The sequence below is a fragment of the Dermochelys coriacea genome, chromosome 8, assembly GCF_009764565.3.
Source record: "Dermochelys coriacea isolate rDerCor1 chromosome 8, rDerCor1.pri.v4, whole genome shotgun sequence".
Lineage (NCBI taxonomy): Eukaryota > Metazoa > Chordata > Testudines > Dermochelyidae > Dermochelys > Dermochelys coriacea.
The window spans coordinates 18,628,084-18,646,774 of record NC_050075.1 but is presented as its reverse complement, the minus strand read 5'-3'; the positions used below and the strand labels follow the sequence as shown (position 1 = coordinate 18,646,774).

The 18,691-nt window shown below is 42.3% G+C and overlaps 1 protein-coding gene across 4 annotated transcripts in view; it reads left to right on the top strand.

Annotated features, from left to right (window-relative positions):
* Positions 1 to 18,691, top strand: part of PPP2R2B (protein phosphatase 2 regulatory subunit Bbeta) — a 253,503-nt gene that overhangs the window by 184,199 nt on the left and 50,613 nt on the right. For all 4 annotated transcript variants that reach the window (XM_038413477.2, XM_043490656.1, XM_038413478.2 and 1 more), the window contains 3 exons: positions 5,466 to 5,563; positions 8,178 to 8,343; positions 12,010 to 12,122. In XM_038413477.2, the coding sequence (XP_038269405.1) occupies positions 5,466 to 5,563; positions 8,178 to 8,343; positions 12,010 to 12,122 (377 nt within the window). The remainder of the gene's footprint in view (positions 1 to 5,465; positions 5,564 to 8,177; positions 8,344 to 12,009; positions 12,123 to 18,691) is intronic.

Here is an 18,691-nt window from a genome sequence, read left to right as displayed (position 1 = left end):
GCAAGGAGATTATGGAGCAGGGTTCTTGTCCTCATCTGAATGCAAAGCCTGCATAAGGCCAACCAAAAGAGGGTAGAAAAGAGTAAAAGATTTAGCCTTTTATATCATTATTGATTATTTTATTAATCCATCACCATTTATTCTGATGCATTCCTGCCCTCTGATTCCACTCTCACAGCTCTTTCAGAACCCCTATCAGTGCCAAGGGGCAGGGTTGAGTGACGGGGACTTTCCTGAACATTGTTACACGTCCTGAAAACTACCAATATCCATACAAGTCATTATACAAGAATGTAAACCCAAGGCCAGAAAAAAAAAATATTCCCTCTAAATCAGCTCCACAGTGCATAACGTGTTCAAGTAACCTGGACATTCCTGGCACTATAGCATCTATCTCACCACTCCCAAGTTCCCTATAAATCTTTGACAGGTCTAGGCAAGGCATATTTTTTTTTCACCTTGACTCGCCTGTTTCTATCCATCAAAACTAAGTAATGATGAGAGAATCACACAGGAGGTTCAGGGAGGTCGTGCTACTCATGTGTAAGTAATTTTGTTGTGTATTTATTGTTAGTTAAGATGCTGTGCTGGAAAGGGGAACTACATACTGTGTAGGGAAGTGTTAGGGTACCATACAGAAGGAATTTGGTCACTTCCAATCTGGGTTGAATATGAGCTGGTGATCTAAAATCAATACTTTATTATCCGTTCCCTCGGCCATCCAGTCCCCCTGTAGCATCAACATTAAATACAGTAATAGATTATAAACCTGTGTTTTAGGGACTTTTGCTGGAACTGTACAATTGTAGAAAGGAGGATGGTCTTGCAGTTAGGCTATAGGACTCAACTGGGGAGATATAAATTCAAATCCTGATTTTCTGCTCCCCCCTCTCCCCCCGCCCCCCCGCCAGCTTCCTGTGTGACCAGGAGCAAGTCACTTGGGGTTTGTCTGCACACACAATTTGTATCACTTTATTCTGGTATAGTTAAAGTGATGTGATATCCCTGTAGTGTGGACAGTTATACTGGGATAAGATGCCATACAACTTATTCTCATAGGGGATTGGAATAAGCTATACCAGTATAAGGCACTTTATACCAGTATAACTACATCCACATTAGGTGTTCTATTGGTATGACTATTTTGGTTTTAAAAAAAAACAACATACCTCTAATTGTGGTAGTTAAGGACCAAATCTCTGCGTCTTGGTTCCGTATCTGTAAAATGGGGATAAGAATTGGCCTGTAGCTTATTTATCTAAGATGCTTAAGGTATGAATAATGCACGTTTGAAGCAAATCAAGATCCATTCACAAACATCTCCCTTACTAAAAAAGGATGAAACTTGTAGTAAATGTTGATTGGACCAGCCAGGTCCAATCGAGTTATTTTGGCTTTCCACTGGTGTAAATGAGAGTAGAGTTTGGCCCCTCTGTATTGAGGTTCATCCCTTTTGTGAAAGTTGGTAGCAGATGGTTAAAATCTTAATGACTGATTTTACTACCCACAACCCCAGGCTGAAGCAGAAGGGTTCCATATAATGGAATAGAAATGCTTCGCCTTACTGCTTTCCAATTCAGTGCTGGCCAGGCCACCATCCCTGCCACTTGGTAGATTTCTGTGTGTTCGGAGGGATGCAGTGTTGTCTACCATAATCCTCCTTTGGTTTCTTTACTGCAGTTCTGGCTCTGTGTGCAATGAAATATTATTCCTAAATCTATTCATGGCAACCCAATGTTATAAATGAATTAAGACAAACTTTAGAAGGCACTCACATGTCATTGCAATTATGCTTAATGCTGGAAAGACGGGGCAATATGGGGAAGATGTGTGAATATTAATAGAAGCAGCATGGAGTTCATTACTCACCTGCCTGCTGAGCTGTGACAATCCAGATGGCAGCAGACACGGTGGGCTCCTCAAACGTTATCAGGGAGTGATTGGATCCTAAAGTGAATGTAAGGATCCCTATGAAGACATAAAACAGTGGACACGATGAATAAATTGTAGATGGCCGTGTATCCCCAGCACTGAGAAGGGGCAACTAACTCCCATCAGGCACATTTCTGGGTGATGGGTAGGAAACCATAGGACAGCTGTGAATATCCAGTAAGTAGTCACGGCATCTCTCAGCAGGGCATGGTGGGGTAACTGGTGGCACAGCTATCTCTGTAAAATGCCACATAGGCCCTATGATGAGGACATTAAGGTGAATAAAGACCACCTTAAAATAAGACTTGCTGCAGCTGATAGGATTTGGTAGCCTTGATAAGCAGATCACCTAGAAGGGAAACTCCAATTACAAACCAATGGTGTCAAGCTTGGACAGTCAATCTGTAAAGCTTGTCCAATAAGATATGCCCTTTTGAACTTATGTCCAAGTCAAGTGTACCTCAGAGAGGTGGGTCATTCCTCACAAGCCACGTGCAACAGCCTTACCCAACTGTTGTAACTGGGCAAGGGCTCCGAAAGTTAAAGATATTGGTAGGTTGGCCTTTGCAATGATCGTGGACTGAAGATGACCAAGGGGAAGGCCAAAGACTCGATATATGGACTGGATATCAGTGGACCTTAGAGAGACCAGTATGCACGACAGCTAGGTGTACATTCATGCGTTTTGGAAGAAGGCTATAAAAGTCACTGACCCTGAATAGGGAAGTGTCAAGAAAGAAGAAGGTCTTGTGTCCCCAGCCTTCTTCCACACTGAAAGGCTTTTTTCCTGTTTGTTACTCGTGGACCATAATGTGCCCTACATTAATAGTGAAAAGCAAAGGAGAAATGAACAGAAAGGTGGGCAGGAGAATATAACACAGTCTGAGCAGTAAGGACTATAAATGGTGGTTTGTCCACCAGGATGTGTGAGTGCACATAGCATGGAATAAATGAGTGAGATACCAAATTTGGCCTTTGTACAGAGGCCAGTTGTAGTGGGTCAGTGTAGTGAAGCTAGAGCCTGAGACTAACCCTACCTGTGGCTGTTATTTTACACCAGCTGCTGGAATCCCTTCCTCATTCTAGCCAGATTGTGGAGATCTAAGTTTTATACTGATGTTTTGTAATGACAGAGGTTTGTGATTAAAGCATTGGAGTCTCTAGAGTTACAGGTTAATCTTCATGCCCCAGAGTTAATCTGAATGTTGTTGGTTTTTTTAAGAACATGTCGGTTGGGGTGGGGGAACATCCTGGAGTCACCGTTTCAATTTAGTTTGGTAGAAACTTAATGCATGACTGAGGTGGACTTTGATGCTCTTTGGGGAGGAGAAGAATCATCTTGTCAACCATCCAAGAGTCCCATTGGAAATGGTTTCCCAGTTTGTGTTAAGCCACCAGGCACCAGCCAGATCCTGATAGAGAAATAAGGGGGAAATATCCAAACAAACTGGATTCTAGTGAAATGGGGTAAATAGCACTAAACTTGTTTAAAATGGGCCAGATTTCACCTAGTGCACATTGAAGCCATTGTGGTGTGTCAGGCCATAAATCGGAAGCAGTTTGGTCCAGAGACTGGCAAAGAACAGAGGCATTTTATGTGGGTGCAGTGGCACCAGTCTGGGGACAAGATTAGGAAAAGAACTGATGCAACTAACATCTATGACTTGAGATCGGGGGTGCAATATTTAAGCTGATTGAGTAATTTAGGACAATTAGAACCTGGAAGAAGGAAAACTTGCTGTCTGAGATGCCATTTAGAAAGCTACCTTTCTGGGTTTGCCAGAACTCTTAAGGATTTTTTTTTTCTGGATGGCATCTTGATTCACATTGTAGAAGACATAGACAATAACCAGCATTCACAGTGGCTTCTGAAGTTCACTCTGTGTGTGTGTGTGTGTGTGTGTGTGTGTGAGAGAGAGAGAGAGAGAGAGAGAGAGAGAGATCCATGTATATTAGTACCTTCCTAGTATATATTTTGATTGTGTCTTATATGTTTGGGTCCAATTCAGTGCTGACCTATTTATTTGGATGTTTTTCACCTGGCTCAGCCTCTCGGTGTATTACAGTAAAACACAGATTTTGATCCAGTAAAGTGTATGCTAAAAAAACAATCAACGAGAGACGCTCGTGAGGTATCTACAACCGACCTAGCATCCCTATTCAGGGCAGCACCTAATCACCGGCTTATCTTTAAACATTCATACAACATCTGTGTGTATGTACCCAATGTGTGTGCACATACATACATATAAGGGGTGTAGGTATACATGCTTATGAAAAGTGTATTGTTTAGATACATCGCGCGTGAGTGCGCGCACAGAGAGATTAGATAAATACGGTATGAAAAGAGAAATTAAAGTTCAATAAAACTGACTTACACACAAAGAATCTGGATACCAAAAGCCAAAACAAAGTACCTTTCATTTTAAAAGATGTCCTTTAGCCAACTGCTAGGTTTGAGGCCATATTCCTTCTCCCCCCTTGCACTGTTTTGCCTTTGCTGAATGCTGCACTCAAAGACAATCCATGAAGACCAGTAGGGGAATAATCATAGTAGAATTAACCTCTGACATCTTCTAAAAATAGTCCTAATCCAATCATTGGCGGTTTTCCTGCCGGCTTTGCCTCAGGGGTAAATACCACTGAGTAAAGCCTTTAAAGCATGGCTTTACCAGATTGTGACCCCCTATATAAGTTACTGGTTCCCATCTGTTTCCTTGTTTCTCACACATTAGGACAGTTTGCCTCACTATAATTTTTGACCATGTCCCTGTTCACACACAACTTTTCTTCCGATTATTGCATCGGACTGCACCACTTTGGGGAGACTAGATGGCAATGGAGTGGAAGGAATGTTTCCTTTACTTAATCTGAAGTACAAAACAGGGGTTCTGCAGTGGGCAGGGTAAACAGCACACATCTAAGGCTATTTTGCCCCATGGCTTTGAATGGGGGAGAATGCAGTGGTGCCTGCAAGGTCCCCCATCCTCTGACTCTGCAGAGATGGAAACTAGCAGAGCTCCCCTCAGGTAAGAGGGAAGTGGAGGGAACACAGAAAAGAAAATATGGATCTGAATGAGGACACATTCACTTAAACCTGCACAGGATGTTTTGGGGACTTTTTATTGAACACAAATAGTAGAAATGGGTCATAATTCCAAAATCTGCATATAAATCTAGACCCAAATGTCTCCCAGAGTTTGGGTATGGTATTGGTTTGGGATAACGCCACTATGGAGACATAAAACAGTCACAAAATTTACTTCCAGAAATGAATCCAATTCTTAGTGTCCCAAAACTCCATGTGTTTGTAACAGGTTTTAGCTTGTGCCTGTTGCTAGTAAACTGTGTTACTACATTCCACGAGCATATTTATGTGCAGGAAGAAATATAAGGGACTCTGGAAACTTCTCTGGGGAGATAAAGCACTGACAATACATTTTTCCTTAACTGCACAGAGAATGGTGTCTTATAGATGCCCATGAAAAGCCAGTCTGCAGTTAGTTAAATTGCTTTTGTCTTCTTTTTTTCAGCTGACATTATCTCTACAGTAGAATTCAACCACACAGGAGAATTACTAGCGACAGGGGACAAGGGGGGTCGGGTTGTAATATTTCAACGTGAGCAGGAGGTAAGTGCTAGTGAATGCAAAATGCCTATTTTATCCTTTTAAAAGAAGCTTCCTGCTGCTTCCTAATCCTCACATGTCACTCTTCCCCCCAGTTCTCTTCTGGCAAACTAAAAACTGCAAATAGGCCATTAACCAAAATGGGACCGTATTCCTATCAGAAAGCACCTTCAAAATGTTGCATTTTCTGCATTGTTTTACTTTCATTGCTCTTGTTGGGTACCTAATGCAAATTGGATCAAGTTGCCACGTTAGAAACTCCAGTGGTCCTAATTGTGTCATTTTGCCAAACCAAATAATGCTCTTTGAACTTTGCTCCTTTCATCCAAACTTGGCACATTCAGCGAACCTTCTCATGTTCACAGCCTTGCTTTGATTTGTACCAATTTGCATTAGCATGTTAGAATTCTGTAAACCTAATTAGCCTTCTTCTGATCTCAGTTTCACCCTTTTTTTACACTGATAAAAGGCCGCACATGTCAGTAAATTGCACTTGATTTACACTGGTGTCAGTAAGATCACAGCACAGCCTAGCAGTTGGTGTAAGAGCCCCTACAATTTTCAGCCAGAATTGCCATTTCCCTTGTTGTTCTCTGCTCACACCACCAATAACATGCACAGGGCCTTGTACTCCCCTTCAATGCAAGATGTGAAGGGAGCAGAGAAGAGTCAAAGGGGGCAGAAAAGTCTTTGTGGGCCAAGCACAAACTTTGACACCGCCCTGTTCCTGAGAGTCCTCTGTCAACTCTGCTTGGTTGAAGCTGTGTGGCTCAGAAAAAGGAGTGATGTCAGGTTGGGCAGGGAAGAGGATCAGCTGCTTTTTGTGCTGTGATCCTCTGTCTGGCAATATTCCCCCTAGAAATGAATGCTTTTGAAGCACTATTTGCTTCTGCTCTGAGCTTCTCACAATGGGTGGGCGCAGGCAGGGCAAGCTAGTAGCACTTCAGAAAAGCCCAAAGAATAGTGCAGTGGGGCAGCCCACGCGAGCTGCAAGTTTTTGGCTCAATTTGCCATCGCTGCTCACTAGAGTCCCTTTGCTATAGAACAAGATTTGGGGTACGTGCCAAGAGCTGTGGGGGAAAGCTTGCACAGTATCTGGCTGTACTGTAGTGGGCTCTCGGCCTTGCTGGTGTGGGTCTATCACTTCCAGGAGCACCAAAAATTCTCAGAGAACAGAACATTTCAAAATTAAAAAAAAAAAATTCTGCTGTAGCATAGATGGATAAGAATCATTCAGGTGACCCTGGACATACACCTTACCTCAGAAAAGGCTTCCTGAAGAGCTTCTTGGTAGCTATTTATCATTTGTGGTTCATTTCTGCAAGACCCATATTTGCACAAGGCATTGAGCACACAATTTAAAGATCTCTGCATATGCTGTGGGTCCAAGAAGCACAGAATGTGTTTGGCAAATGAAAACTGTCCTTACAATCTGGAATATTTTTTCCCCTCCATTTCCAAAGCTGTCTGATGCTAATTGGTCTGGCACATCTTGTGCATACTTCACAGTCAGATCTGGATGGTAGCAATGCCCCCTTTTTGTCAATGTGTTCTGTTAAGGTGGAGTGGGATCTTGGAGGTCTGGCCATGATAAACTTTATAATCCAAAGACATTTTTAAGCCTATTTTAAGGTCTTACTCTCAAAACGGTTTCTATGTATACAGTATATGTTGGGAGGGGCTGTTTAGTTTAGTTTAGATTATATATACACACACCATTATCATCATTCCCAACAGTATTTTATTTCCTATTCTCTTTGTATTATTCTACTCCATTTCTTGAACTTTAAACTTCATTATGTGCCCCAGGGTAAATTCCATTGAATTCCTGCTTTACAGAGATATGCCATTCCTGGAAGGATGTTAAAGGGCCTGGGTACATCATTTGAACGCAGAAAGTCAATCCATACAATAAAGTGTGTGCATTTCTATTCTATTCAGGTTCTTGTATAGGGCTCATCACTGTAGTATCTGAGAGTGTCTGGGAGCATTTAACTCCCTCCGCCTCACTCAGGGCTCCAAAGTGCTGAGCACCCCGAGCACCTCATGGATGTCCATGGGACTTGAAGGTACACTGCACCTGCCAGGCTTGCCCAGAACCTTGCAGGACTGAGCCTTTTGCCATTTTATGCAGCGTTCATTCTTGCACAGATTGTTTCATTTCCTTGGTTATTTTGTTTCTGCTGGATATTCATAGATCTTTGGGGCAAATCCTGCTCACCTTATGCCAGTACAGAGCCCCACTGGCTTCTCTGGGGTTGCTCTTGTGAGTGAGTCAAACTTGACTTGGCCCTGTATCTGAGCCATTATCTCTCCTCACCAATTTGCCTTGGAGAGAAATGATAGGGAGGATTTCATTCATTCTAGAAACAAAGCAAAACAAAGGCATCATTTCCTGCTCATATCATCAGCATGCAGAGAAACTGACACAAGAGGAGAATACATTGTGCCAGGAAAATCTCTTGTGTCGGCTTTGATATCTAAACTGTAATGTGTCACCGTAATCAGACATTCCCCATCTCTTAACAATCCGCAGAGAACAAAAGAATCAATAGAAATTTTGCGCGCTCTCTCGCTCTCAAAATTCCCTTTATCGTTTTTTTCCTCACTCCTGCAGAGTAAAAATCAGCCCCATCGTAGGGGAGAATACAATGTTTACAGCACGTTCCAGAGCCATGAACCCGAGTTCGATTACCTGAAGAGTTTAGAGATCGAGGAGAAGATCAATAAAATACGATGGCTCCCGCAGCAAAATGCAGCCTACTTCCTTCTCTCCACCAATGGTATGTGACGATAATAATAATAATAATAATAATAATTAATAATATATATAATGCTTTGCCTTTCATCCATGGATTCCATGGTACTTTGCCAGCATGAAAAAATAAATCTTCACAATCCCCCCGCAGGACAGGTATTTTAGAGCGGGGGGAACTGAAGCATGGAGAGTTAGACTTGCCTGAAGTCACACAGTGAAGCAATGGCAGAGATGGAAATAGAACCCAGTTTTCCTGGCTTCCAGCCCTCTTTTTTGACTAACAGACCATTAAGGTCTTGAGTTTCTTAAGATCTTGATCCTAGGAAGTGCAGAGCACCTTCAATATCCTTTGAAAGTAATGGAGATTTAAGGATGCTCTGCTCCTCACAGGAGCAGGCCCATGCTACCCCTCATCCCAAAGAATCTCTCCCAGGAGAGAGAAATACACGTGAGGAGATGAACAGAGAAGGCTGAGGTAAGTAACCAAGGTTCACCTCATAGTTCTTTATTATACTCTTGTCAAACACTGAACTAACATTTAATGGGGCATACCCTAGTGCACCTCAGCCTTCCCTTTGTATCTGTGGTTTTGGTCCAGGGTCCTATCCTATTTGAACTCCTTTCTGCCTTCCATTGAGGCATGTAACTCCCATTACCTTTGGAACAGACTCTTTCATCCATAACTTCAGTATTAGGGAAACCTTGCCCTGAGGAAAACCATCTTCACATTTTTGTAGTAGTTTTAAAAAAAACACCAAGGAGGACTGATTTTGCAGTCTTTACTCATGCTGAGTAGGACTTGCATGGAGGAGAAGTCCTAATGAAATACCATTCTTCTGGGATCCTGGAGAGAACAACAGAGAAGGGGAGTTATTTAAAACGGTTATTGGAGTCTGTACTTGTACCATATCCCCCTGATTTCAGCTGGAATTGCTGGGTCTCAGCGCCTCTCAAGATCAGGCCTGTGATGTCCACATAATCCACACATGTAAAGTAAAAGGAGGAGGAGAAGCAAGAATTAGGAAGGACAGGAATATTCAGGTTGGGAATTCAATATAATCAATGGGCTGCACTCTGGTCTAACATACACTAATGTTTGACCAGTGATGTGACTCTGGATTTTAACTAGCATGACTGAGATCAGCCTTTGAAGCCCAATCTCGGTGAGAAAATTCTTCAACCTACAGGGCAGAAGAGCTTAAGTCATTGTTCTGTCTCTGGTCCCTTTTTTTCTTGGTTTGCTCATCCTGGGGAGTATGACTGTGAGGGAGCACAAGCATAGGGAATTGGTATCTGTGACTGACTGGCGGCAACGCAGACGATAGTCAGAAAATGCCTTTGTCGTTGTTTCTTCTGGCAAAATCTTATTTAAAAAAATCAAGAATGATTCCATTATAAAACATGTCTTTAAATAGGCATAACAGGAGCCCAGCTAGAATTTGCTGTCAAGGCATGTTTCATGTGCATTTCCCTCACACAGGGTTCTGCAGTCAGTTCACACTTGTTCATTTGCCACTAAACAGGGAGTTTTCTTCCCTCTGACTATTTATTGTGCTCATTAAGTTTTTGGATCCTGGAATCTTTAAGAAAAACTGCAACTGATTTTGTTTCAATTTGCAGCTGTGTTCAGCTGAGCAGCTTCCTGTTATGCTCAGATAAATATCAGGAGGATCCAATGATATTACTTGGATGAATGGGACCTTAAGATGGATGTGACTTAATTACTTCAGGGGAAAAGGAGGGGTCTAATTATCTCCCATAGCCAACTTACTTTGTATTGTGGAATTTACTCTATTGATCATTGTAATAAAATTCAAAGACTTATTAAACTCATTTGGGCAGGGGGGGAGAATCATTGAAACGCAATGAAGATTAATTATAGAGCATAATGTTCTGTTAATTGAGTTTTTAAATAGTTTTTTGATTAACAGGGATATTATCTTTCCATTTGGGATGGTGTTTCAGTGGCTTGCAAGATATCAAAATGAGTCTTTAAAAAAAAACTCCCATGTTGTTCTGTATCTTTTTGTTCTTGTTGCTAAACTAACATTATAGAGGGGAAACCCCCTGAAGTTAAATGGGTTAAGAAAAACAAAATTAATGGCAGTCTAATGGAATTGCTGTGTAAAGGAGAAAATTAAGATGAATGATAAGACTGTGTTTTAAAGCTGGTGGAAGTGATGATAAACTGCTGATAGAATCTCTGCCAGGCAAGGGAAAAGAAAACACCATTATTCAGAATAAAGACCACATGTTCCTGGGGCTCTTTCACCTAAAAGCCTTCATGGCACAGGATAAACGGGATGTCAGTAGTTGAAAAAGCCAAGGAAAGATGGCAGTATGGAAATTCAAATTGGATGTGCAGTCAATAATAAAATACCAGTTTCTGTTCAAGGTGGTGGAAGGGGGGGTTGAAACTGACTTTTGAGTAAATTACAGACATGATTTTACTTCATTCCAGGGATGTTCTTTTTACTATGTTCACAGTGTGAACTTTAAATCACTGTATATTTCACTGTTTTACATCCTAGATTTCTTTGTCTGAGCTAGTCTCCGCCCAGGGACAAAAACAAAACTCATGGAATTTGACATCCATTGTATGCAGGGTATTTTAAAGTTCATGCACAAATGACCCCTGTTCTCTAAACACTGGTGTATAGCTGCACAAGCACTGCTTATGGTTAATGATTCCACTGGCTGTTGGAAATATTCAAAGACATGATGGATAGAGCACTCATGAATATTATTCTCTTTATTTGTAAGAGGACAATTGGGCTTGATGCAGAAATTGAATGAAATATAGCGAAAGAGGTCAGAGTAGATGATTGTAATTGTCCCTTCTGACCTTAAAATCTGGGAATTGCCATGTATCATGGCAGTTTGAAGTAATAAGATTGAATAAAAGGAGTAATAAAATGGGCAGTAGGGACACAATATGGAGATGTGGTGTATCATCAGCATTTAATGTGTTTTCAGTGATTTATTTAAGCATTTGGACCAATTTAATTTGGAAATCATACTTGAAAGTAGTCAGTTTCCCCTGGATAACTGCCATGCAACCTGGCAAATTGTAGGAGGAAAAACCATATAGTCGTGTGTTCTCTTGATTAACTTTGGTGATAGGTATACAGATACGCAGCAATGGGAGAAAGACTCTATATGGATTTGGTCTGTAGGTGGGGAGTTCTACATTAAACTTCTCACAGACTTCTGCCTTTTCAGAACAATGTAAAAAGCTCTCTCCTCTTGTAGCCAATGCCCATGTTAGAGTTTCTAGTGACACACTGTGGCGTGTACTAGATAAATCCTAAACTCTGTATATTGAATCACGTGACCTATGGTCATAATCTCTGCAGCTGAGCCCTGGGAAATCACTTCTCAAATAATTCGTCCACTAATATGCTTGTTTTAATCAAACCATCTTCTTAAGTTTGTTGGCAGTTGCCTTGCAGCAATAGGAAGTCCAAATATTCCTGGAAAAAAGTGTTGATGGTAAACAGTTTCTTTCTTTAGAGCTGATTCTTTCCATGTCCCTAGATCTCATTCAAATAAGACAAGGAACAGGAAACGGGAACCTTTTTTACATTTAAACCAATTTTTGTGACATTAGCATTTCCATCAGGCATTCGTTTTAGGATGCCCGTTTACTCAGGCATAACTATATCTTCTTCTCTCTTTTTTGCTCTTCCAGATAAAACTGTGAAGCTATGGAAAGTTAGTGAACGAGATAAAAGACCAGAGGGCTATAATCTTAAAGATGAAGATGGCCGCTTCCGAGACCCCTCTATGATTACAATGCTACGGGTGAGTTAATTGAGATGCCTAAGGGTCAAGGAATCTTTGTGTGTGTGAACTTGAGTAGAAAATTGTCACTGTGGTTATTTATGGTGGCATGCATAATGCCCTCATGTCTTCAGTGGGGTCCCTGCTTCCAGGAGCTCGTGGTTTAAAGACAAAGAGAGGGGGGAAGAGGTACAACAGGAATAGGAACAATAGGAAAAGTAGCCAAGGTGGAGGTGGGCCATGTCTTGGGAAAGATGCGTTTGTTATTACAATAACATTGATACTTGAGCCAGGAATGCTTGCGATGCTGAGTTGGCTGCTTTTGCATGTGTGACAAGAAGGGCTAATAGAGCTCTGGGACTGCAAGGCAGAGTAAGGCCATGGAGCTAGAGCAGGCTGTGGAAACTTGACCAGAGCTCTGGCAGTGGATTCAGGGTGAAATGCAGAATGCAGGCTCCCTTTTCTTCCCCCCTCCTGTGGGTTCTGGGTTCAGAGCAGCCCAGCCCTCTCTCATTGCAGAGGTTCCCTAAGCGTTTGCTGCAGTAATGAGCTGAATAGTTCAGAGCCCCACCAGCCCAGAATATAGCCTCGCACTTGCCCTGACACCTCACAGAAATCCTTTGTCACCATCTGGTATTCATGGTGGCTGCTGTAAATCTAGAAACCTGCAGATTCTCAGGAGAGTTATTCATTCTGAATGAACAAATGAAGATAAATACAAAATGCTTTTGCTTCCTTTAAATATGAAGACGAACACAGAGACATCTCTGATATGCCTTTAATGAATTCAGCTTAGTGTCAGATGATAGGACATGGGTCATTAAGGGGTAAATCCTGCAGTTTATGTACAGGCTGAATAACAGAACTCTACTGGAGAGAGCTATAGATCTGAGTGGAAAGAATCCTCTCCCCTCTGGCCATGCTGGAGTACCACACTCCATCCTGCCCCTGCCTCATGTATGCAAACTCTTCACCTCTTGTGCTGCTGAACATACCTGGCACACGCTTGTATTCCTGCCTGGCAATGAAGGAGTTAAAGCATTTCTTTTTTTTCCTTAGTGTTTGACTTGGGTTGTTGGAATGTAAGTACGTTCTGTAATTGAGTTTTTCCTCCCAATGTAAGAAGATTAAAACCAGCCTCCCAAATCAAATGTAAACACCTAAGGCTACATTTTCCATTTACTACAAGGGAGATGCACATACAAAATCCATTAATCCAGTTTTCTTTATAGTCACTGGAACGCTACTCGCCTTTCTGAATGCTGCACCAAGCTGATGTTTTATGTGGTTTTCTGGAGCTAACACCTAAAGTCCAGGAGTCTTGCATCAGAGAGTGCTATGGGGGAGCCCCCTATAAGACAAGGCGGAAGTGATGCTGTGAGAGTCATAACACTGACTTCAGAGTAGCAGCCGTGTTAGTCTGTATTCGCAAAAAGAAAAGGAGTACTTGTGGCACCTTAGAGACTAACAAATTTATTAGAGCATAAGCTTTCGTGAGCTACAACTCACTTCATCGGATGCATTTGGTGGAAAAAACAGAGGAGAGATTTATATACACACACACACAGAGAACATGAAACAATGGGTTTATCATACACACTGTAAGGAGAGTGATCACTTAAGATAAGCCATCACCAACAGCAGGGGGGGGGAAGGAGGAAAACCTTTCATGGTGACAAGCAGGTAGGCTAATTCCAGCAGTTAACAAGAATATCAGAGGAACAGTGGGGGGGTGGGGTGGGAGGGAGAAATACCATGGGGAAATAGTTTTACTTTGTGTAATGACACATCCATTCCCAGTCTCTATTCAAGCCTAAGTTAATTGTATCCAGTTTGCAAATTAATTCCAATTCAGCAGTCTCTCGTTGGAGTCTGTTTTTGAAGCTTTTTTGTTGAAGTATAGCCTCTCTTAGGTCTGTGATCGAGTGACCAGAGAGATTGAAGTGTTCTCCAACTGGTTTTTGAATGTTATAATTCTTGACGTCTGATTTGTGTCCATTCATTCTTTTGCGTAGAGACTGTCCAGTTTGGCCAATGTACATGGCAGAGGGGCATTGCTGGCACATGATGGCATATATCACATTGGTAGATGCGCAGGTGAACGAGCCTCTGATAGTGTGGCTGATGTGATTAGGCCCTATGATGGTATCCCCTGAATAGATATGTGGACAGAGTTGGCAACGGGCTTTGTTGCAAGGATAGGTTCCTGGGTTAGTGGTTCTGTTGTGTGGTGTGTGGTTGCTGGTGAGTATTTGCTTCAGATTGGGGGGCTGTCTGTAAGCAAGGACTGGTCTGTCTCCCAAGATCTGAGAGAGCGATGGCTCGTCCTTCAGGATAGGTTGTAGATCCTTGATGATGCGTTGGAGAGGTTTTAGTTGGGGGCTGAAGGTGATGGCTAGTGGCGTTCTGTTGTTTTCTTTGTTGGGCCTGTCCTGTAGTAGGTGACTTCTGGGTACTCTTCTGGCTCCGTCAATCTGTTTCTTCACTTCAGCAGGTGGGTATTGTAGTTGTAGGAATGCATGATAGAGATCTTGTAGGTGTTTGTCTCTGTCTGAGGGGTTGGAGCAAATGCGGTTATATCGTAGCGCTTGGCTGTAGACAATGGATCGAGTGGTATGATCTGGATGAAAGCTAGAGGCATGTAGGTAGGAATAGCGGTCAGTAGGTTTCCGATATAGGGTGGTGTTTATGTGACCATCGCTTATTAGCACCGTAGTGTCCAGGAAGTGGATCTCTTGTGTGGACTGGTCCAGGCTGAGGTTGATGGTGGGATGGAAATTGTTGAAATCATGGTGGAATTCCTCAAGAGCTTCTTTTCCATGGGTCCAGATGATGAAGATGTCATCAATGTAGCGCAAGTAGAGTAGGGGCATTAGGGGACGAGAGCTGAGGAAGCGTTGTTCTAAGTCAGCCATAAAAATGTTGGCATACTGTGGGGCCATGCGGGTACCCATCGCAGTGCCGCTGATTTGAAGGTATACATTGTCACCAAATGTGAAATAGTTATGGGTCAGGACAAAGTCACAAAGTTCTGCCACCAGGTTAGCCGTGACAGTATCGGGGATACTGTTCCTGACGGCTTGTAGTCCATCTTTGTGTGGAATGTTGGTGTAGAGGGCTTCTACATCCATAGTGGCTAGGATGGTGTTTTTAGGAAGATCACCAATGGACTGTAGTGTTCAGAAGCTGTAGCTGTTAGTAAATTTCACCTGGTCCATCTTTGTGTTGGTAAATGTGACCTTCCTCATGGGGGATGCAGTATTGTCATGAGATATCAGTCTCTGATCTTTAATGTGCATACTAAGAGCTAGATTGTGTCTTCTAGGAACAGCACTGCGGGAGAAGGGGAGGTGCTGAGGGGGCCTCTCAGCTAATGCAGTCAGGATTCTTCTCAGGACTCCTGTGGCGTGCACTCTGAAGCTGCAGCTCAGGTGTTTTTTACATGGGTACAAGACGCATTCTCCCCTGTGCCTGGCCATGTCTGCTGACTGAAGCAATGGGGTCAGAAGGCCAGGGGCCCCGTCCTTACTTCATCCTACCAGGTCATTTCTGTGGAGGCTAGCACTGCAGGCAGCATAACCATGGAGCAGTGGTTCTGAAACCTCCCCAAACTGTGACTGATCCCTGACCTGGAGTGTTGGAAGAAGAAGGGGAGAAGCTCCTTGTATCCTCTCTGCTCCCCACAGGGCCAGTTAGACTGAAGCAGGCTTTCTGTTTAAACATGGAGCGAGACCACATTTGCCTCAGCTTGTCATTGGAGATTGAAAAGAAAAATACCAGATCTAACCTGCAGGCCTAAAAACTCCACCTAAACAGTCCATCTGATGTGCTGTTAATCACATCAGACCAGTCTGTAATTTATTCACGCTGTCAGAATTTGCATTGCAAGTAGTTTTGGTTGTTTTTGTTTTTTATTATTTGTTGCTGTGATTACCTCTGGCTCACTTTTATAGCTCCCGGTTTCCTCACAGATCAGGCCAATGAAAACGTTTAACGCCAGACAGCTAATTAATCCTTGATGAGAAATGAATGGCTTCTATTTTGAGTTGCTCCTACTTGCTGGTAGGCACCTTTTGGTTGCTTTTTTCCTAGAGCAAGAAAACATTTTATTTCCTATATATATTGTTGTTGTGTTTAAGGTAGCATTTCCAACCCGCTATGCTGTTACTTAGTAAGCCCACTAGAATCATTTCTCCAAGATTTGAATGTCCAACTCTATACCTTCCTGACCCATCCGGATGCAGAGTTGAGGAGACAGCTTTTGTTTTAAAGCAATATTACGGGATATTACTCGAGTTATTGCTTTCTTCTGTGTCTCCATGCCTCAGAAAAGCCATGGACTTAGTGTGGGAAAGGCAGGGTCGCAGCGCAAAGGCATGGAGCTAGTTTCTTTATTTCATCTAGATCTGCAAAAGAGAGATCTTTGTGGAGCTTTTCCATATGGCAGATTTGTCTGCTTCTGCCTCAGCTGCACTCATTCAGCTCCTCTTCCCCAACCTCTCAATGTCCAGAGGTGACAGTCCACCCTGAGTGCTTTCTAAGCAACTGCAGCTAATTGAGAGGCTTAATAAGCTATTAAGAGAGCAAACACACGCTGTACTTTTCTGCAGCAGATAGCTTGTTCACTACATTCCATTTGCCTGTAATTTGTATTTTACTGCAACTGGGATTATTATTATTATTTAGAAATAGGCTAACTAATTTTGCCTAATGTCACACCAGCTGGATGCTGTGGGCCTGAAAGCTGGACTCGCACCTTACTGGCTTTGCCTTCTGTTTGAGAGAGGCTGTGAAAAGAGGAGCAGAGAGAAAAATCCAATGGGAAAAATGGGGGGGGAGGGGAAGAGAGAGAGAGAGAGAGAGAGAATGAAAACAGAAGAAAGGAGAGGGGAATTCTACTAGCCCCAGGGACCCAGTTTAGTTTAGTTTTTTTTTTAAGAGGTACATAGCCCCATTTCCAGTTTGCTAGAAAAAATATTTGTTTTTTAAAATAACACAACAGCAATTTAATTTACAGAGACAAAGTTTTGTGAATTTATTTGAACTGGTTTTGCAAACCAAAAATACTTTGAGATTACCATTCTCATGAGCTCCACATACATTCATGTACATTCACATATGAACTTAGTGCCAATATGTGGCCCAGATTCATTGTTCAGTTCCCACGGTTCTTGGCAGAAGCTTGCTTCTTGGAAAAAATCAACATACAGTTTATGAAACTGCTGTTAAGTTGCATTTGATTCAGGTTAGGTCAAGGTGCATTTAGTGTTTGATCTGGAGGTACAGCACCCCCTTTTCTATTACAGAGGAAGCAAAAATCTGTGTGTCTCTTTTCTGAGCCCAGATTCATAGAGACAAAATTGAAAGAACTCTCCCAGGACAGTGGAATCTCTGCCTGCTGCTTTCAGACCAGTTCCTCATATCCACTGACACAGTGCAATGTCCTCTTGGTGAGCTGTCATCAGCCATTGTGTTATGTACTTCAGGACTGCTGACCTCTCCTAGGAAGAACAAACACCCAATGCTCCCTTAGCCAACTCAGAGTTGAGTCATATTTGCAATTTGTTGATGCTGCTGAGGATTAGAGGCAATTATTTTACCCATCACCGCACTCTTAGTATATTTTGTTACAAATGTTGAGGTAATGAAAACACAGTCAACCCTCTTCTATAATACAGGATCACAGTGGTGCACAAACAGTCCACGTTTGTGGAGTTAACTTTGTTGAGTTTGTTGGTTAACTTTGTTGAGCTGTTTTCTTAGTAATTCCTCAAGCTTCTCTCCCCACCTTCCCACCTTCTGGGCTCTCTGAGGTGCAGATCCTGACATGTGATTGACTATGGCCAAGTGAATACTGGCATGGGATCAGTATAATGGTGCCTCAGTGGGATACTTATATGATATGGTTATGAAAATTAATAATAATGCTTACCTTCACTATTGATTATTGTCATTATCTGATTGTATTTGACTGAATCCTGGGGTTCTCATATGTGATCATGTGGTCTTGAGTAGCTCCAAAGATCAACTTAAATTCTGTTTTTAAAAGCATTTAACCTTTTATTATGTCTGCCTGTCTGTCGCTCAGTCTTTGCCTCTGGCTTCAGTGAGAGCTGAAGCAACAAAGTTACATAGACTCCCACTGACATCAGTGGGCTTTAGGTAAGGCCCGATGTCAGCACACTACATGAGATTTAGCCATGAGACTCATATTAATGTGTCACATTAAAATGTATTTGACCCTTAGAGTGAACTAAATCACATCTTATTCTGTGCAGAACAGACAAGCCAGTCTTTTCCCTGCCTTTAGACTGGAGAGCCATTACGGGCTCCCTCCTTGCAGCATGTGCTGGTCATAGTCCTCATCAGCATTGGAATTGCTCATGAAAACATTTTTTGAAATAAGCAATGTCTTACCTTTTCCAATGAATAGGAAACATAGCAGCAGTTGCTGGAGTTATGGGCGTTCCCCAGATACCGTGGCAAGCCCCAGTTTCCTCTGTTGTGACCTTTCTATTTTCGTAACCTTCCTTTAACTGCCATTAAATTATCTGGAGGTTTGAGATCTGTAAAGGTCAGAGACTGGGGGT